The following is a 21,755-nucleotide window of genomic DNA, read 5'->3' on the forward strand; positions in this document are numbered from 1 at the left end:
ACGTAAAAATTAGATATTTAAGGTCAAAAAATCTTCTTCTTCTTTTTTTTTCTCAAAATGTTATTTTATGCGATTTTACAGTGATTTGGTGTATATTTATAAAAAATTTGCATTTTCTATCGTAAAGTATCAATGGAAAACATAATATTTTAATAGAAGGGACTCAAAAATATCATTATATGGCATTATAACAAGTTACTTTGATTCAAAACAAGCTTTTGATCAAATTTTATAGTGTAGAAAACGTTAAAATACCGTTTTTAACATTTTTCTCCATTCCCAAAATACATCACAATCGATTTGGCTGAAAATTTGCTCACAAATAGACAAAACATAGGACTTTAATTAGTGAGACGGATTTGAATTATATTATAATACCAAAAAAGTTACATGCAATATTATAGTCAAAAATTTAGGCGTCTACTGTAAGTAAAATTAACTCGAAAATATCGACCTCACGACAAAAATTGTTAAAAAGAAATTGTAATAATTGTAAACACGATTTATTTGGAACAATTTCAGTTCCTACCATTTTTGTCGAAAAGTTTAAAATGGCGGAGATATTGAGCAAAACAGGTTCTCCTTTAAAATCAAGATGGCGGCTAACGTAACGGAGGAATTCATTCGTGATTTTAAATTTAGGCTACTATTGACTCCCCTAAAGATCAGAAAAACAAAATTTTGGGCAGCTCGGCATCCAAGGTCAAATACCTACTATCCCGACTGGACTAATATATACTTTTGAGTCTGATATTATTGCATGTAATTTTTTGGTATTGTAATATAATTCAAATCCTTCTAACCACTTAAAGTCCTATCTTTTGGCTATCTGTGGGCAAATTTTCAGCCAAATCGATAATTATGTATTTTGGGGATGGAGGAAAATGTAAAAAACGGTATTTTAACGTTTTTTCCACTATAAAATTTGATTTAAAACTTGTTTTGATTCAAAATAACTTGTTATAATGCCATATAATGACATTTTTGAGTCCTTTCTATTAAAATATTATGTTTTTTATTGATACTTTACGACAGAAAATGTAAATTTGTTTAAATAAACACCAAATCACTGCAAAATCGCATAAAATAACATTTTGAGAAAAAAAGAAGAAGAAGATTTTTCGACCTTAAATATCTTATTTTTACGTCCCGCAGAAGCTATATACTAATTTTCAGACAAATCGGAGATCCAAAATTTTTTGCCTGAGTGATTTGACATGGAATGTACCATATTATGCCAAAAAATCATAATTTTAAAATAAAAATCGACCTGTTTTGGGATTTATTTAAAAAATGTCCCATTTATGAAAAAATTAATTTATTCCAACCTTTACGTGCTCACTGTATAAAAAATATATACCATATTCTGTTTTTAAACCAGGAGAATTAATTCAAATTTACGGCACCTTATGCTTGTTTATAATTGGTCGAACCTCAGGCAAGTATACCTCTTATAAAATTTTGACACTAATGACATTTATGAAATTTTGACTCTATTGGCATCTCATAGATTAAATACCCATGAACGATCACATCAATCACTTATTTTGTATTTGCTATCTTTTTCTATCACAAACGTTTGTTATTTATAGAAAAAGACAGCAAATATAAAGTTTTATCAGCGATTTTTGGTGTTTTCTGCATTATTCTTTTAATTATCAGATTTTTGGTCTACATTTATATAAAACCAGTTGTTTTTAGAACTCTTTAGCGACGTATTAGCATAATATAATATTTATGGATTACCGTCGAAGGCCGATATGATCAACCAAAAAAGAAGATGTATTTGACGATTTATCTAGTGACTTTCTTGGGTGTGAATCTATCTTTTTAGTTTACTCTTCTACGGGTTTAAATACAAAGCATAGTGATTTTACCCTTTCATTTTTGGATTAACAAACTTTCAAAAGAATATTTATTTAAAAGTTTTAAAATAACAAACATAGTAAATATAAAGTTATATAAAGCTTTATTATATTTTTCTTAACCAATATATTTTTTTCAATTTGGTGAAAAAAAGTGTACCAACCTTCATAAAGTTGTTAATACATTAGTACTTTCAAACTACATATCGCCGGTCCGGAATAGGAATGACGTAACTGCAAAAAGCCAAGTTTCTCAGGAGAGCAAAAAAAAAACGATTTTTTAAATATTTAAAATGGGGATTAAATGAGTAGTAATCGTCCAGGAGCATCGGTATGGCGTTTATTCTTACAATGATTGCTTTTATTTTTATCCCTGTTGGTTAGAATTTTATTATCTTAATTTAATCCCCCCATTTGCAACCCGTTTTAAAATTGCGTCATTCTTCATCTAAAATTTTTTAAATGTCTAAAATTGTGATTAAATAAGGAGTAACCGTCCGGAGCATCGGTACGGCGTTTATTCTTAAAATGATGGCTTTTAGTTTCATCCATATGGGTTCGAATTTCATTATCTTAATTTTATTTCCCCCATTTCCAACACTATCTATAGTTACGTCATTCTTGATCTTAAAATTTTACTATACAAAAAAACTATTTAAATATTTAATATGCCGTTTATTCTTATAGCAACGGCTTTTATTTTCATCCCTATTTGTCCGAATTTCATTATCTTAATTTAGTCCCCCCATTTTCAACCCTATTTACAGTTGCGTCATTATTCATCTGAAATGAGCTCTAAAATGGTGCGTATTTCAATATCGACGCAACTCTACCCTGTAGTGGCTCAGCCCATAGTTACAGTTCTGACGCTTTTGTATCACCTATAAAATTGCATCATTCTTCATCTAAAAATTTTTAAATGTCTAAAATTGTGATTAAATAAGGAGTAACCGTCCGGAGCATCGGTACGGCGTTTATTCTTAAAATGATGGCTTTTAGTTTCATCCATATGGGTTCGAATTTCATTATCTTAATTTTATTTCCCCCATTTCCAACACTATCTATAGTTACGTCATTCTTGATCTTAAAATTTTACTATACAAAAAAACTATTTAAATATTTAATATGCCGTTTATTCTTATAGCAACGGCTTTTATTTTCATCCCTATTTGTCCGAATTTCATTATCTTAATTTAGTCCCCCCATTTTCAACCCTATTTACAGTTGCGTCATTATTCATCTGAAATGAGCTCTAAAATGGTGCGTATTTCAATATCGACGCAACTCTACCCTGTAGTGGCTCAGCCCATAGTTACAGTTCTGGCGCTTTTGTATCACCTTTATACAGTATTTTAAAAGTTAATTACGCAATAAACAGGAATTGACAAAACTTACAGTTACGTCATTCTTATTCCGGACCGACGATATACTCAAATTGTATTTTTAAACATCTAATGACCAGTTTCACCAACCACAAATAGTAGTTTATTCGATGAATAAAGTTACTTGACCAATAAAACTTACATACCTACGTTTCACTAACGTCAAATAAGACTAATTTTATTTATTTATGAAATAAATATTTACTCTTCGAATAAATTGGCCAACTAATCACGCTTTAAATACCTATAACAAAGAAAATTCGTCAGTTTAACTTTAACTTATCCAAATTGTATTAAAGCACAATAAAAATATAATCATTGATGGATTCGACCGTTACTTGATGGAAGTTCATTTTATCTCACAATAAAACACTGAAAAATTTTGTTTTCTATACTTCCACAAAATTTATTATTTACAACCAAGTGACTACAGCTGTTTCGGCAGAGTGCCTTTTTTAAGTGATATAATTTACAATGTGTTCGCCTTTATAAGTCTCTAACTGAAGAGGTTGAGGTGTGGGGAGCTGTTTGTCTCGAGTTGGTCATTCAGAATTATATCTGTATTTTTCAGTTTATTAATTTCCATAGATTCTAAAAAAGATAGCTTAAGGCTTTTATTTTGGATATGCAGAATTTGAAACTCTTCATTGAAAGAATGATTATGATCTAGAAGGTGAAGTGCGTATGTAGAAGTGTCTGTTTTTGTATTGTTGAAAGCCCTTTTGTGTTCTGCTATCCGTTTGTCAAAAGTTCTGCCAGTTTGACCGATGTGCGTTTTCGGACAGTCATCACAAGTTAGTTTGTACACACCACTCTGTAGTTGCTTTCTCTTTCGGCTTTTATTGTTCTTAATATATTTGCTTAAGTTGGTGTTAGTTCTGAAAGCTGGTATTATTCCTTTCTTTTTTATGTATCTGGCTATTTTTGTTGTTATCTTGCCAGTATATGTGAGAGAGCAGAGGGTACTGGGTTCTTTCTGTGGTGGTGGATACACTAATTTCAGGGCTTTCTTATGGAGTTTTTGATTTAAAATTTTGTTAACTGTTTGTTCGTTATAGCCGTTGTTTACTGCTATTTGTTTATTAATGTTTAGTTCTATCTCGAAGTTATTTTTTGTCATAGGAATTTCTGTCAGTCTATGTACATGCTATGGTAGACTGCTAATTTGTGTTGTGTAGGATGGGATGATGAATTGTGTATAGTTGTGTCAGTATGGGTAGGTTTATGATATACGGAGAACTCTGTAGCAGCTGTAGTCACTTAGTTGTAAATAATAAATTTTGTGGAAGTATAGAAAACAAAAGTTTTCAGTGTTTTATTGTGAGAAAAATATAATCGCCTGTACAATTTACGTTCATTGATTTATTTGTTGTTGGTGAAACCTGTCCTTATTCATTTTATATAATAATTAGATTCACTATCGACACATAGACACAGTACCACAACAAACACAATAACCGGCAAAAATGGAGATAACAGAAGTAATAAAAGACCTAAAGAATAATAAAATTACCGCAGAAAGGGGAATGCCAACAGAGATATTAAGGTAGTAGAAAGTATACTTCAGCAACAAATAGCTCTACTTTTAAATAAAATATAGAAAAATTAAAAAATGTCGGATCAAGAGAACAAAGCATTCATCTGCCCAACTCACAAAAAAAGTGATAAAATTATCTGTGAAAAGTTCAGAGGAATCGCACTGTTAGACGTGGTATAAAACATCACCCTAATTAGCAAAACTCGTAACTCCATTTTTACTCAATTTGTGAATATGTGCGCCTATCTGTTTGTAAATTAATTTATCTGTCTTTTGACCAAATCCTGTAACTCCATCTAAATGTAGAAATTAAATAAAAGCGAAAAAGTAAACCTTGTAACTCCGTATCAGATTTGACTTCAGAAAATCACGTAACTCCAATTATGTTTATAATACTTGTGTGCCTTTAACCTCGTAACTCCAAATTAATATTGGTTTAATTGGGACAAACCTCGTACCTCCACAATATTTTAGAAAATTTTAAAAATGTTTCTCCACAATCAGGTATATTATTTTATTTTAAAATGTTCGATTAATTTTGACAGAATCGGAAAATTTATTCCAAATTCAAATTTCTGGTCTCCTGAAAAATTTGTCGTTTTGGAGTTACGAGTTTTGCTAAGTAGGGTGACGATAAGGTATTAGCAAAAATTATAAGAACCAAAATAAAACCTATGAATCAGAGATAATAGGAGAATACCAGGCTAGTTTCAAACAGGAAAGAGCCACAACCCATCAAATTTTTATGCTAAAATTATTACAAAACAAGAGTTATGAACAAAATTTAAGCTTACATAAATATGCTCTTTATCGATTTTTAACAAGCTTACGACTCCATCTCACGAAACGGAATATACGGACGCAATGAGATCACTAGGAATATCTGTTTGTTTTTGTTTGTACGAAGCTGAAGAAGTAAGGGATCACTTCGCACTTAAGTAAATATTTTTGAATTTAAACGTATATTGAGTAAACTAGATAAATAACAGTATTAAAAAATAAAAGGGCTTTATTATTATGTGTTGCTTCTCTGAATGTTTTGACTCGAATGGGGTTCTGGAATCTAGAGATGATACGAAATACTAGGAACAAGTATTTCGTAATAGGTATGAGCATATAACGTAACGTAACAGTTACCTGTTTTCTAAAATACTAGTTCCAGTTCCATTTATTCAACGACACGACGAACACGGAATGAATGAAGCCGGTGGTAACTGGTACTTGTTGACAATACAATAAGCTCTATAATCGTTACTCGATACGCGCTGTGGCATTTGTAATAGGTTCCCGATACGCACTGGGAACAGTTTTAGTTACATTTTGTGGGTAGGGTATTATTTTGTAGGTAGTTTTTCGGGCCCGACGCCGACGGGTTCGGGACTATTAAGGCCGCGTCTCACCATCAAATAATTTGATCAAACAGTTTGAGCAAACTCCGGAAGTACGTCAAAGTGACGTCACAATTGCAGTTTTTTTGAAATTCTAAAACTCTGTGCTCTCACTATCAGTCTAGTTTGATCAAATTTTTTTGTATTGAGTTGTCTAACTTGTTTGTACTTTATTTAAAATTAAAATTTTTCATTATTATCCACAATGAACACTCAGGATGTGACGTCACTAACTGTCACTTTCAGTTTGCTCAAACCAGTTTGATCAAATTATTTGATGGTGGGACGCGGCCTTTATGGTTTACGGTGGGGTATGGCAGATGTGAAATTAAACTTATCATATTGGTTCCTTCTTTTTACTATATTATTCTAGTCTAGAAGTATTTTAGTTTTATTTTGTTTGAATGGAATACATATTTTCAATGAAACTAAAATAAAAGGGTGTATAAATTTTTTTTATGTGCAAATAACTTTTTAGTTTATTAAAAATTAAAAAAATCAAATAAAAATTACATTCGATATGGGATAGTAGGACTTAATAACATTGTAATTAATGCCATTTATTTATTTTTATGGGTGGCGTGGAGTTCCTGAACCCAAAAGCCGAAGTCAGGGCATGGGCAATCAAAGTAACTGCAAGCAAATGCAAGGATTCTTGAAAATTGACTAAAAAATCTATTTCCAAATCTATCCGCTAATCTATCATCAAGGCAACTGGCAAAAAAATTTCTAATAATGAACTGCAATTAATATCAAAACAAAAAACAAATATTTATTAGTTTGTTCATATTAAATTAAAAAATAACAGAATAATAGGGAAAATTAGGATTTGACAGGAATTCGGTAGATCTGCCGAAAAACCGGTAGCTGTGGCATCACAACCGACTGCGACTCTGTGACAGGAAAATATGAAAAATACTAGGTTAAAAAGTAAGTAGTATTTGGAACAAGTATGAATATGGAACCGGAACGTAACGTAACTGTTACCGAAAAATACTCATTTGTATCATCCCTACTGGAATCTGCCTTTGGTGAACTTCAACCTTCAATCCCCTCTGCTTGAGAGCGTGGGGTAGTAAAAAATGAACCATATATGTATTAATATTAGCCGCATTGGCGTACTGGTTCGTATTGTCAGATATCAATATAAATGTGCGTAAACAATATCAGACAAACTGATACGATTAAATAAAATGACGTAAACAGTACAGTCAATAACGTCATGAAAGAAGGATGTTGTTGCGATCAGTTTAGTCAATAGAGGATTAAAACACGGAGGCCCCCGTCAACATACTTATTCAACCTAGTACTAGAAAAGCTAATTTAAAGAAGACAATATCCAGACAAGCGGCACGATTCTGAACAAAAGATAACAGTGCATAATTTCGAAAAATAATCAAAAAATTTAAACAAGAAACTAGAAAATATAAATAATATAAATATAACCAAGAAAAAACCAAGTATATAGCGACTAGACTAAAGGTAAGTACAGAACAAGTGGGTCGAGGTATAGGTGTAGGTCGCGGTGAATGCTACTAGTTAAGTCGCGGTCGATGTCGACAGCACATAGCCAGGAGGTTGCCTGCCTTATCAGTCGAGCTAGAACCACTATCAAGTGAAGTAGTTTAATGAAATTTAAATGACAAAAGACTGTGCTTTTGCGATGTTGTGTCAGTCAAGTGATTATAGTGATAAAATGTCAGCTGTAGATAATCAGATCCTCCTTTATATTTCAAAAATTTACTAAATTTATTTACTTTACAAATTCAAAAATAAACTGAATACAAAAAAGTGATTATATAAAAAGTATCAAATCAGATAGCGTAGGTAATGATAACTTGGCTTCGAACGAACCAATCACAGAGACGCATCCTTATAGAACGCGCAGTAGACATCGATGTAAAACAAACTCATTTTATTTTCAAAAGCATCGATGTAAACCTCCTGGATGGCATCGCGCTAAACCTCCACCGCGACTTACCTGCTCCGTTCTCTTCCATGCACTACAATGTGTTTGTTTTACATGGATATCGACCGCTACCTCCACCTCCACCTCCACCGCGACCCACTTGTTCTATTCTTACCCTAAGGGTAAGAACAGAACAAGTAGGTCGAGGTGGATGCTACTAGTTAAGTCGCGGTCGATGTCTATAGCACATAGCAAGGAGGTTACCTGCGCTGTCAGTCGAGCTAGAATCACTATCAAGTGAAGTAGTTTAATGAAATTTGAATGACAAAATGACTGTGCTTTTGCGGTGTTGTGTCAGTCAAGTGATGATAGTGATGAAATGTCAGCTGTAGATAATCAGATCCTTCTTCATATTTCAAAAATTTACTGAATTTAACTGCTTTAGAAATTCAAAAATAAACTGAATACAAAAAAGGGAGTATATAAAAAGTATCAACTCAGATAGAGCAGGTAATGACAACTTGGCTTCGAACGGACGAATCACAGGGAAGCATCCTTGTAGGCCGCGCCGTAGACATCCATGTAAAACAAACTATTTTTGGCTCCTAAAAAAACTCCTGAATGGCATCGCGCTAAACCTCCACCGCCACTTACCTGCTCTGTTCTCTTCCATTCACTACAATGTGTTTGTTTTACATGGATGTCGACATCTACCGCGACCTTCACCTCCACCTCCACCGCGACCCACTCGTTCTGTTCTTACCCTTAGTTTATTGTATATGGTTTCTGCAGGAATGTCTTTTATCAATGCTTGTACCCAACAATTTTACGTTATCTACTACATGAAAGGAAGTTCCATGTGGCTGTGAAATTTGGTTGGAGCATGTGTTGTGTTCTTTTAAATGGAATACCCTATATTATATTAAATCAGTTTTGAATATATTTTTTTAAAACATGAAGAATTTGTACATGGTCTTATAGGCCTAAAGTTTATAATTTTCGAACTATTTAAATTTTTATTGAGAAAATGGTGATATTTATAGGGCTGTGGATTATGTTTCCAAGGTAATAAAAATTTAAGTAATACGTCAAATATTTTATAATATAGTGTCATTTTTAAATATATTATTATATTTTACTTACAGCCTTAAAATATACAGTGTGATCACTATTTGCAAATACAAAATTTTCTAATTTTTTTTAATGGGACACCCTGTAAATTAGTATTGCATTTTGTAGTAAATATTACAACCTTCCTTTTGGTATAAGATGGTATGTATCTGGCATGTTTCGTTTTGTAGATATATAAAAGAAATCTATAGATTTTACGTTATTGCGGATTTTTTATTAAAAAATTTTCTTTAAAAAAAATTATTATTATTAATAAGAATAATTAATATTATAGCCAAGAATCACTATTGATCAACATACAATTACTAAAACACTCGGACATTTATAGCTTCTGATTATTTTCTTTGATTCTGTAAAGTAATGTTAAAATCAGTTAGGCCACTCTGGCTCTCATGGCCTCAATTGCAAATAAAAAATTATTAATAGTTTTCTTATAGCTCCTTGTTTCAATTTTTTGTACTGTTTGAGATACATTCGTATTAAAGGTTATGAAATGAAAAATCGTAGCTTGAACAAATAGTGTAATCGCTTTTAAGCCAAACACGACAGAATTTATTGTTTATAAGCAAGGGATCCAATTAATGGAGAAATATACGTCAGCGCTAGAAAAATCAAAACGATCCGAAACAATCATAAAAATTGTTTGTTTTCCATTTATCTTTTTCCTCATTGATTTATTGAACCTCCTGTCTAGACCATATTTTCGTTTATACATCACGTAAAATGTACGATGTAACGAATCTGTCGGAAATTGTTTGTGCTTTAGCAACCAATGACGTGTAAAGCACTTTTTAAGCAACATATAAATTTTAAAATATTTTAAAGGAGCTTTGAAGATAGAACTTTTCAAAGGAAAATAAATTATTTTCAAATATTTACCAAGTGTTGTGCATCAAGAAAATTTATACCGCAGAGTAATTTTCAATAAAATTTTTCAAGGTATATTATATTAGCTCGTTAATGGTTCGTTTACAACTAATGATGTTTTGTACTATTAAATTCGTTATAAATTCTTATTTTATATTTCTACAATAATTTTAGGGACCGATATATTACTCCTAGTTTTTAATAAAAGCAAGTGGTTTTATTAAATATTTTTTTAAAATTAGTGTTTATCTACTAGATACTGCTACGTAAGTCACCTTTACGTAATTATTATTTTATTATTGTGGAAAGAAAACGTCAAATAAGAAATATACACCACCGTACAATCATTTTGTGAAGTTAGCTAGCATGCGGTTGGTCTGTCACTTACCAGAGTCGGAGTGAAGCTTTCGCCACCGCAGCTTAAAATGACTTCACACAATGTAAACACACCTTCCGATCTAACCAGTCCAGTAAATCAACGTTCGAATATCACAAACAGTTATGCATCAACCGCTTCACATTCTTTTTCGAGTAAGACCCAAGCCACAGAATACCTAACCATACAGAAGCGAAACTCAGGCCCAAAATGGTAACATAATTTTCATGCTCATGTGTCAATGTAACTGGTATAACCTCACTTTTAGACTGACAGTGACAGTTGTTTTTAGTTAAATTTTATATTTATATATGTTTTATTTTATAGTTTATTTATATTTTATAGTTAAATTTTATATTTCAAAATTAATTAATAACTACTTGTCAAAATATCACATCATTTGAATTGGTCTATTCCTTAGAACATCAAGTTCCATTCTGTAACTAGGGCTCAAGGTCAAATATTTCGGTTCCCACACAATCAATGGAAACGACAGTCAGTTTCGCTTCTGTATGGTTAGTTATTCTGTGCCCAAGCAATTGTATTTAGTTGTATCGATAATGCTAAACTGCAGGATTATTTAATTCCCTTGGGCACAATCATCAACCCAAAAAATATAATTTTTTCATCTAGATCATCTCATAATAGAATCTGCATGTATTTGGCAAAAAAAACGTAGTAGATAATTTCATGACACAACATGGCTCTATAGAAGTACTCGGCGAAGTTATAACAGCACGAAGACTTGTCTCTTCAGCAGAAAGACTAGTCCTGTCTGGTGTCTGCCCGTCAATTCTTCATAAAGTATTAGTTGAAGAATTATAGAATATCGGTTTAAGCTTATTTCCCCAATAACATTTCTGAAAATTAGCTCACTCTTCCCGAATATAGTCACATATTGAGCTTTCGGAGGCAAGGTTATGTAAGCCCTATAAACACCATCAATTTCAGATTCTATTCTAATAAACTTCGGCCAAACAGCTTACCGCATATTTTTGTCACAAGGTAAACTCACCTGCTTTATGTATTTGCAAAAATACAGGACATAATATATATCATCCCAATGCAATAACAGTTCAGTAACGGAATCAACTTATATTTATTTAAACAATGAAACACCAAATCAAACAGCTTCAATAAGTATATTACACAAGGTACCAAACACTTAGCAGTCATCAAGTTATCCATTATCAAATCCGAACATGTCACCTTCTTCTTATGGTGCCTATCCATTACGGATGTTGGACACTAACATGGCTATTCTGACTTTGTTGACTGCTGCCCTGAAAAGTCCGGTAGTGGTTAAGTTAAACCATTTTCGCAGGTTATGCAGCCAGGATATTCTTCTTCGTCCTGGACCTCTTTTCCCATGCACTTTACCTTGAAGTATGGTCCGAAGTAGGTCATATCGTTGTTCATTGCGCATTACATGGCCCACGTATTCCAGTTTGCGACGTTTTATGGTTACGACTAGTTCGCGCTCTTTACCCATTCTATGTAGAACTTCTTCGTTGGTAACTCTGTCTATCCAGGCAATCCTCAAAATGCGTCTATAGCACCACATCTCAAATGCTTCGAGTCTCTTCAGTGATGCTTCAGTTAAGGTCCATGACTCCACGCCATATAAATGAACGGAGAATACCTAGCACTTTAATAAACGAATTTTTATTTCCAATTTTATATCGTGGCTGTTAAAGATTTTTTTCATTTTGACGAAGGCTGATCTTGCCTTCTCGATCCTTATCTTAATTTCCGTCAATTGGTCCCACTGTTCATTTAAGTTTGCACCCAAATAACAAAAGTTGGTGATTTGTGCTATAGGTTGTTGGTTAACTAGTAATTGACCAGGTGCTATCCTATTTTTGCTTATAACCATGTATTTGGTTTTTTTGATGTTAAAATCAAGCCCAAACCTGCTACTTACTTCTGCCACCCTGGAGACAAGTGTCTGCAGACCTTCAAGACTGTCTGCAAAAATGACAGTATCATCAGCGTATCTTATGTTGTTCAATCGTTCTCCGTTTATAAGTATTCCCTCGTCTATGTCCGTTAGCGCTAGGTTCATAATGTGCTCTGAATATGTATTGAACAATAATGGGGACAATATACATCCCTCTCGCACACCTCTTTTTATCTTTATGTCGTCTGTTAACTGATCCCCTACTCTAACAGCTGCAGTTTGTTCGTAATAGATATTGTTTATTATACGGCGATCTCTGCTGTCTAGACCAATTGAATTTAATATTTTCATCAGTTCGTCATGTTTTATTCTATCGAACGCTTTCTGGTAAGCAACAAAACACACATATATATCACAATTCACGTCTCTACATCTTTGAAGGAGAACTTGTATTGCAAAAAGTGCCTCTCGAGTACCCAATGCATCCCTGAAGCCGAATTGTGTGTTTGTCATGTGTTCTTCACACTTTTTATATATTATTTTATGTATAATTTTTTAAAAAGTTTTCAGGAGATGGCTCATAAGGCTTATTATTCGATAATTTTCACATTTTTTTAGCATTGGGTTTTTTAGGGATTGTTATAAAAGTTGATCTTAGCCACTGTTGGGGTATTTTTCCACTTTGGTATATTTTGTTGAAGATCAAGGTAAGTCTTTTTACTTCGTCTTTATCCATAATTTTCAAAAATTCTGAGTAGAACTCCTCTGGTCCTGCGGCTTTTCCCTCCTTAATGTTGTTTATAGCAGCTTCTACTTCCGCTTCGAGAATAGGTGGTCCGGTATCGTCATTTTTATTTTGTGTGATGGTGACATTCCTATCGTCTTCAAATGTTGTTGTCACATATTTCATCCATGTTGTTTTTGTTTCTTCAATATCAACTATTGGATTTCCTTGAGCGTCTCTTAAGTGTCACGGCCTTTTTGATTTATAGATGCCTGCTGCTTCTTTGATCTTTTTGTGGAGGTTGAAGGAATCGTGTTTACGCTCCAACATCTCGATTTCTTCACACTGTTCTTCCAGATTTCTGTTTTTAGCTTCTCTGACAGCTTTTTTTATCTCTTTGTCTAGAAACTGATATGCAACGTAGTCTTTCCGCTTGGATTCTCTTCTTCTGTCCATCATCTGTAATATACCGTCGGTCATCCATGGTTTTTTCTTTTCTGTCTTTTTCGGTCGCAGGTATTGGTCTAATATTTCCTTCCCAATGTTTTCTAAGTGGTTTATTTCTGTGTCAACATCATTAACTACTTCTGACTTGGATATGTTGTTCTTCAGATATTCCCGTACTTCTTGCCTTATGTCATCATCTCTTAGTTGTTTGAGATCGTATTTTATAGGATTAGGTTTGTGGGTTTTTTTAAATTTCAGACGAAACTTACCGACAAGTGGGTTATGGTCTGACTTTATATCTGCACCAGGGTAGGCTTTCACTGATGTTATAGAGTTTTTGAATCTTTTATATATTAAAATATAGTCAATCTGGTTTCTTATGAGATTTTCTGGCGTGTAATCGGGTGAGCGCCATGTGTATAACCTTCTGTATGGTAATTTGAAGAGTGTATTGGTGATTACCAACTCTTCTTCCGTAGCAAATGTGAGTAGGCGTTCTCCTCTCTCATTTCGCTCACCCAAACCCCATGAACCTACTACTTCACCATATCTACCCTTACCGATTTTGGCATTAAAGTCACCCATAACTAGCGTTACTTCATTGGTTTTTAACTTACTTAGGACTTTCCTTAAATCGTAATAAAAAGCCTCTATTGCTTTGTCTGATTTGTCTGCTGTGGGTGCGTATATTTGGATTATGTTGGTTTTTGCTGGGAATAAATCCAATTGAATGAGCATGATTCTCTCGGATATTGGAACAAAATTCGTAACGTATTTTTTTATTTGTTTATTTAAAATTACTCCGACGCCATGCTTATGTTGACTTTCTGTATTTCCAGAGTAATATACTTGGTGCTCGTTTATTTGACATTTTCCGGCATCAGGTCATCGCATTTCACTGATGTCCATTATATCGATATTCAGTCTTTCCATTTCATGGATGGCATTATAAATTTTGCCTGCTTCGTACATGGTCTTGATGTTTCAGGTGCATATTTTAATAAACTGCTTAATTTTTCTAGGCGTATCCTTTCCTTTTACTTGGGGGTTTCGCTTGCTAACGACCTGGGAGGCCCCATGGTTCTGTGTTGTTATTCCTCCCCTGCCGGATCTTGCACTCCGATATACAAGAGATATCCATATGGATCTTTAATGTAGTGGTTTCTCCTTGCCTTCTACATCCTTACGCCGTTGACCTAGTTCTCGGTTCATCCGCCTTTAGGGCCAGTTTCCCAACCCTAGGACAAAAGAGTGCCCCACCACTTACCCAACTCATCCGCCCGAAGCCGTTGGTAGGTAAGTGGGGGATTGCTTATACCGGCAATCACTCGGACTTCAGAGCCTCGTTTGTTATCTAGCAGGATGCACCGGATGACCAGAATCAAGATCATCACGCGGGCAGGTGAGGTTGACATTTGGATAGGAGAGGCTACACGTTGCGCATCACTATCCCTTACATCCCAACATAACATATCACCTACACTTACAAATCTCCATGACTAAATAATTACCAATACTTCTACTCATAGCAACACTTTCAATCAACCTCATTCAGCGGCAATACCGTTTTCACAAACTTCGGAAGCAATATCCTCCAATCTATCAGCACCTCTTCCATTAGATGTAACTGCAGAAAATTCTAATAAAACTGATACATCACCACAATTTTCTGAAACAACCATTTCAACCAATATTACAAACAAAACTTCAAGCTCGACATCTGTCACTACCAATGAGTCTGCTCCAGTACTTCCAAATGTAATAAAGACACAGCATCTAAGTGAAAACTCTAATAGCATTTGCGAAAACGCAAGTTCTTCTATAAAACGCAGTATTAGTGAGATCGATACGCCTCCTTCAGACTCAGAAATTTCATCACAAAATCTATTCGCAAAACCCAAAATCCTCTAAACCAAAAAAAAAACCGCTCTCATTTAGAGTCCCATTTACACGGGAAACTCTTGAAAATTTTATTGATAATCATACCCCAATATTCGTTTAAAATTACCACCAATTATTCTTACTGATTGATAATGCCTAAGGCTCCCCCGACACTATTAGCGTCGTTAAATAATTTACAACTGATTTGGCTGGTTTACTCCATCTTTTACAAAGTAGCTATCAATAGGCAAATGATAAATCTACAAAAACCAAGTTTACAAAACTTCAAAAGAAACTACACATTCATTTAGGGAAAGAAAGTTCTGACTTAGACAGTGACTCTTCTGTAGACAATTGTTCAGTATCATCTAACTCAGAATCTGTTAACAACATTCAACTCGATAATTCAACGGAACATTGATGGATTTTTCCATCGTCTCCCCATGCTACAGCTTCTTTTATCTGAATATTCTCCAGATATTATTTGTCTGCAGGAGACAAACTTAAAGACCAATCAGTTGTACAATTCAAAACATTTCACTTGTTTCCGCAAATACCGTACAGATGCAAGTCGTGCAAGCGGTGGTGTAGCAATAGCAATCATTTCTTCAGAAAACAATCTTCTTCTCCGTTTAACCCCAGAATGTAGCATATATTCAGCTGAACGCCAAATACCGTGCTGTGAAACTTCTTAACGAGCTTACACTCACAAAAGCCCTGATCATAACAGATTTCCTTAGCTCTCTAAACTCATTAAATCACATTTTTCCGAAACAGCATTTTGAAAATTTGCTAAAATACTAGCTGTCCCAAGCTCATGAACATGGAGAAAGCGTCCAATTTGTATGGGTTTCCTCACACGTCGGAATAACAGGAAATGAAGAAGCTGACAGGACTGCACGAGAGGCAATTTTAAGTGATTTTTCGGAGCCGATAGGCAAGTGTGTTTCCAGTGACTTAAAAGCTTATTTTAAAACTAAAGTGTTGTGTTTGTGGCGAAATGAGTGATCTCAAAATAATTCCAAGGTGAAAGAAACCAAAAATAATGTGTCTCAGTGGATTCCATCGTCGCGCAATTAATAGACGACAACAAATTGTGGTTTGCGCGTTTACGTCTAGGACATGCCAGGTTAACGCACTCTTACCTTTTCACCAAGAATAATCCACCTATATGTGATCAGTGTAACGTCCGATTAACAGTCGAAAACTTTTTAAAAAATTGTAGTAAATATGACCAAGAAAGACAGCGCTACAATATTCCAAAGGCTCTACCAGAGGCTCTAGGTCAAAACTGTTCCTATGACCATATAGTTAAATATCTAAGATCCATAAACATTTTGTACAATCTGTAGTTGTTTAATTTTGTTATTTATATTTTGTTCCGTCTCTAATAACCTTTTGGTGGATGCAACTTCTTTTTCTAATAAAAAAATAATAATTTTAGGCATCCTTCTACTTAAAACTAGTTGCATTTTTATTAACATATCTTTTAAAATCAATTATAGAATAAATTGTTTTATCTCAGTATAAAGAAAAGAAAACAGTTAATCGTGGAGATTGGTTTACACGACTATTTAAAAAGCCTCTTGAATAATACACTGCGAGGCAAGTTAAGGATATAGAAAATTTATGCTCATAGTTAGATTTTTTCGTGAATGGATTAACGGATTCCGCTAGGTTTTTTTATATTTTAGATATTTCCGTAGTATTTACGCAGTTGTGCAAAGATTTACTAAAACTTCTTTTTTGTACTTATACTGGGTGAAAGAAAAGAAATGTTTTTATGTTAAATTTGAAACACCCTGTGGGGTGAAGGGGGTACACATCTGAGTATGCATTGAAATCGTATTAATTGTAGTTTTGTGTTTTGTGAACATTATGTTTTTTTAATCTCCTTGATATTTTCAGGAACAGAAAAAATAACAAAAAAATAGGTGGTTTTACTCTTTAACATGTCTTTTAACTGAAACAAAAGTAAATTAGCAATACAAAATAACGGTTAACAAAACCTTAAAAACAGAAATGCACATAACGTAAACAGTTCGTATCTACACCTCTAAGAGTTAATTGTCGACCAGGTAAGCGGTATGCACAGCTCAACTTAAGAGAGACGAGATTGTTTAATGGGGCCTCTGTGATGTTTTGGGGTGGAATTTCCCTGAAAGTATACATATTTGGTATCTACGTGGAGGTTCTTTAAATAGCGAGACGTACGTTACATATACTTTTTTTCTTTGAACACTCTGTTCCTTTCGCACTATATATAGGAAATAATTTTATCTTAGTGGTATGATAAAACATGGCCTCCTCATGTATCGCAATCGTCAGTTAAAACACATATTAGATTTGTTCTAGCATCAGTTTCAAACGGTTTGAAACCATCAGCGAATAGTGGACCAGCGCGAATAGAGGGGATAGCACTGGTGACTGTATTATGTTCTCTCACTGACCAACTGTTTGCTGACGGTTTCTAACTAATTTGACTGTTTGCTAGAACAAACCTATTAAAGAATAAAACCGTCTAGTTTATTTGTTATTAAAGATATCACAGAAGCTAAAAAAATAAAAGGTTTACAGAATATGAGACTACAACATAATATCGAGGCCTAACCACCTTTTTACCTTTCACTCCCAATAGGGCGTCTCAAACTTTTGTTTCGGATAAAACACATGTTAAACTACAAAACCGTCAATTTTATTTGTTTCAGGCACGTTCAAAAAGAAAAATGTTCACAAAATATAAGACTACAATACGATTCCCATGTTTACTTAGATTTGTACCTCGTTCTCCTTACAGGGTCTTTCACACTTAACATAAGAAAAACATTCCTTTTCTTCCACCCGGTATAAGTACAAAAAAGAAGTTTGAGTCAATATTTGAGCGCAACTGTATAAATACTAAAGAAATATCTAAAATAATAAAAAAGTTAGTGAAATCCGTTAATCCATTCACGAAAAAATCAACTATGAAAATGAGCATAAATTTTCTATATCCCTAACTTATGCCTCGCAGTATACATTACACTACATACTATTGCATATTACATTATATATTTATCACATAATGTATTTTTATAATAAATTGAAATATAAATTAATATAATGCAGCATTATGTTATACAGAATAAAACAAAAGCCAATGGAGGAGCTGAAAAATATAAAGTTGCCTTTTTTAACAAGTTTGAAAAAATTAATTAATACAAGGAAGAACTAAGAGAGATAAGATTCCATAATTTTAACTGTACGAAATAACAAAAAAAAAAACAAAATCATGGTGTTTTGCACGGGTAAACTGTTAATGTATTGTTGGAATAAAGGTACATATTCCTAAGGGTGCGTCCTAGATGCATGCTGGTTTTCGGAGTCAGCGCCGAGTCTGTATGCGAATAATGCTTTATATTCAGTTGTCAGTGCGCAGGTGCACTTTGGAGAGGCCCGTTTAGATACGAACTATTATTCGCACAGAGACTCGGCCCTGACTTCGAAAACCAGCATACACCTTGGATGCACCCTAAGGCCCGGCGCAAATTGTACCTAAGCCAGACACAACCTGCGCTGGCGGGTTGAGTGACCCGTCCATTTATTTTTCCAGCGCACCGCATATTGAACACAACCCAACCCAACCGTTGGCTATCGACGTGGCAAATAAAGACGGGCAAAATCAGTGCGGTCATGTAACGGTTACTTTTGATACCGGTTTTAAGTGGTACTGAGTACAAATACTTATTACAAAATAGGTATGTATCTGATCTTTGTACTGAATTAAGTAGGCAACTTAAAATTGGTGTTTCCGTACTTGTAACTAGTAACATTTTAAAAATATCTTACACGTCCCTAGTAGTCGTAGCGGTATGACTTTCGGAAAACATCGAATTTGATCATAAGCGGGTGCATAAAAAGATATCTTACACTGAGTATTTTATTTCTGCACATATTACCTACATATTTAAAATAATCTCTCCCCTACTGCTCGGTCATACCTCATATTCCTCAATTTACTGCTCGGATCACAATCATTTACAATTACTGCAGGATCACAATTATTTACAATTACTGCAGGTCATAATTCAAAATTGCTCCGCTACTGATAGGTCATAAAAAATAACACGATCTGCATATTTCGTTTTTAATTTTTAAGAATAAAAAATGTAATATGTAATAAACAAAAATGTAATACGCCGACAAGTTAAATTTGAGAGTAATACGATATTTTTATCGATCACGGTTTTAAGTAACATGAATTTTTTTTAACCTTATTTTTTCTAATAATGTGTTTCTGTAAAGGCATCACCATCAGCCTCTCTCAATCCACTGCTGGACATAGGCCTCCCCTGTTTGTCTCCAAAGTGTTCTATCTTGTGATTTCTGTATCCAGTTTTTTGTTGTCTTTCGTAAGTCGTCTTGCCATCGTATTGGTGGTCGTCCTCTGCTACGTTTATCGGCTCTTGGTCTCCATTCAACTAGTTTGCGAGTCCATCGTCCGTCCTTCATTCTGGCAACGTGTCCAGCCCATTTACATTTTAAATTTCAGCTTTTTTCAATGACGTCTATGACTTTGGTCTTAGTTCGTAGATCTTTGTTTTTAATCCTGTCTCGCAGAGTGGCCCCTATCATTGATCGCTCCATTCTTCTCTGCACTACTCTTAGTTTTTGTGCGTTTTTCTTTGTGAGCGATAATGTTTCTGCACCATAGGTCATCACCGGTAGCACGCATTATCGCACGCAAAAATGTCCCTAAGAGCTCGGTATGCTGCCCATCCTTGTATTATTCTTCTGGATACTTCTGCTGTTTGGTTGTCCTTACCTATCTTAATTTCGTGACCAAGATAAATATATTTGTCTACCAGTTTTATTTGTTCATTTTTTATTTCAAGGTGTTTACTTGGCACTAAGTTCGTCATAATTTTTTTTTGTTATATTCATTATTAAGCCTATTTTATGACATGCCGTACCAAGTTCTTCCAACATTTTCTTTATTTGTCCCAAATCGTCTGCAATCAGGAATATATCGTCTGCGTAGCTTAGGTGGTGTAGCATCTCTCCGTCCACATTTATTCCTTTATCACCCCTTTATGGTATTATAATATCACCCTGTACAAAATATGTTTAAAACTCATTCAAAGTCATTAATCCATGTAGTATCTGTTCTTGTATCAATAACCGCAAGTAACATTGAATTGTCATGTTTTGTTATTATTTAAATGTGTATATAAACATTAACTCGGTGGAGAAAGATTATTGTACACAGCATTTAATTATTGTACTAGGTCGTTACTGTTATATGTAAACACGTTGTTATAGTTAGTCATTGATGGAGTTGAGTGTAAATATAATGTATCTGAACCAAGAAAGAGAGTTTTAATTAGTTTGGACCTAAAAGGCATTATACATCACACTATTTAATACATGGCTGATCCTGCAGATTCGAGGAGAATCTTCTGTAAGGAACAAAGATGGCGGCACCAGATTGGAAACACCGACGGCGGAAAATGGACCAGACCAGGACGGAAAGAATGCAGAGAACCCAGTGAAAAAAGACACAAGTGATAAAATGTAAGTAAGAATGTCTATCTTTATTAAAAATGCTTCCCTCGTTTTTATATTTTTATTGAAAATTTAATATTTATCTTTGCTGATTTTTGAATAATTTATGAAGTATCGATTTTTTTCTTAAGAATATCTTTAAATTTTGAAATATGAAGTGATTTTTTGAATTGAATATTTTTATCAAAGTTCATTATATATGCTATTCTTGAATTTTTATTGAACTTTGAATCTTTATTGAATTTATTTAAAAAATCTCTATCCGATTTCGATTTTTAGTACGGTTATTTTTGAATATTTTATGGAATATCGAATTTTTTTTCAAAAATTTCTATCGAATTTTGAGATATAAACTTATTTTGAATATTTTTATCTAACTTTTGCATATGCTATTTTTGAATTTTTATTGAATTTTTGTCGAATAGGTATACTATTATTGAATTTTTATTAGCCAGTTGTTTTTATTATTGATATTTATTGATTCTATAGATACATTTTAATCGATTTTGTGTTAAATTTTGTATGATATGAACCTGAATTAATAATTTTTGTGTGATAAATGATATATAAATGATTTTTTTTAATGAATAATGATTAGTGATGACATACGTTAATATAAGAGCTTAAGGCAAACATTGCTATAAGCAAGAGATTTATTTTTAACGAACCGACCTGATGCGTCGAGATAAGGAATTTGGAGAAGAACTATATAGATAAGAAGAAGAACTAACAATAGTATAAGCTAAATATTATGAGACAACTTGAGACAATAAGAAACCCACTGCTCTTGTCAAATTGGGAAGG

The 21,755-nt window shown here is 33.6% G+C and overlaps 1 protein-coding gene across 1 annotated transcript in view; it reads left to right on the top strand.

Annotated features, from left to right (window-relative positions):
• LOC126890096 (alpha-1,3/1,6-mannosyltransferase ALG2-like) overlaps window positions 1–20,954 on the top strand; it is a 51,871-nt gene extending 30,917 nt beyond the window's left edge. The window contains 1 exon segment of the mRNA XM_050658944.1: window positions 20,830–20,954. Coding sequence (XP_050514901.1) covers window positions 20,830–20,954 — 125 coding nt within the window.
• The last annotated feature ends 801 nt before the right edge of the window (window positions 20,955–21,755 follow it).

The sequence above is a fragment of the Diabrotica virgifera genome, chromosome 8 (assembly GCF_917563875.1).
Source record: "Diabrotica virgifera virgifera chromosome 8, PGI_DIABVI_V3a".
Lineage (NCBI taxonomy): Eukaryota > Metazoa > Arthropoda > Insecta > Coleoptera > Chrysomelidae > Diabrotica > Diabrotica virgifera.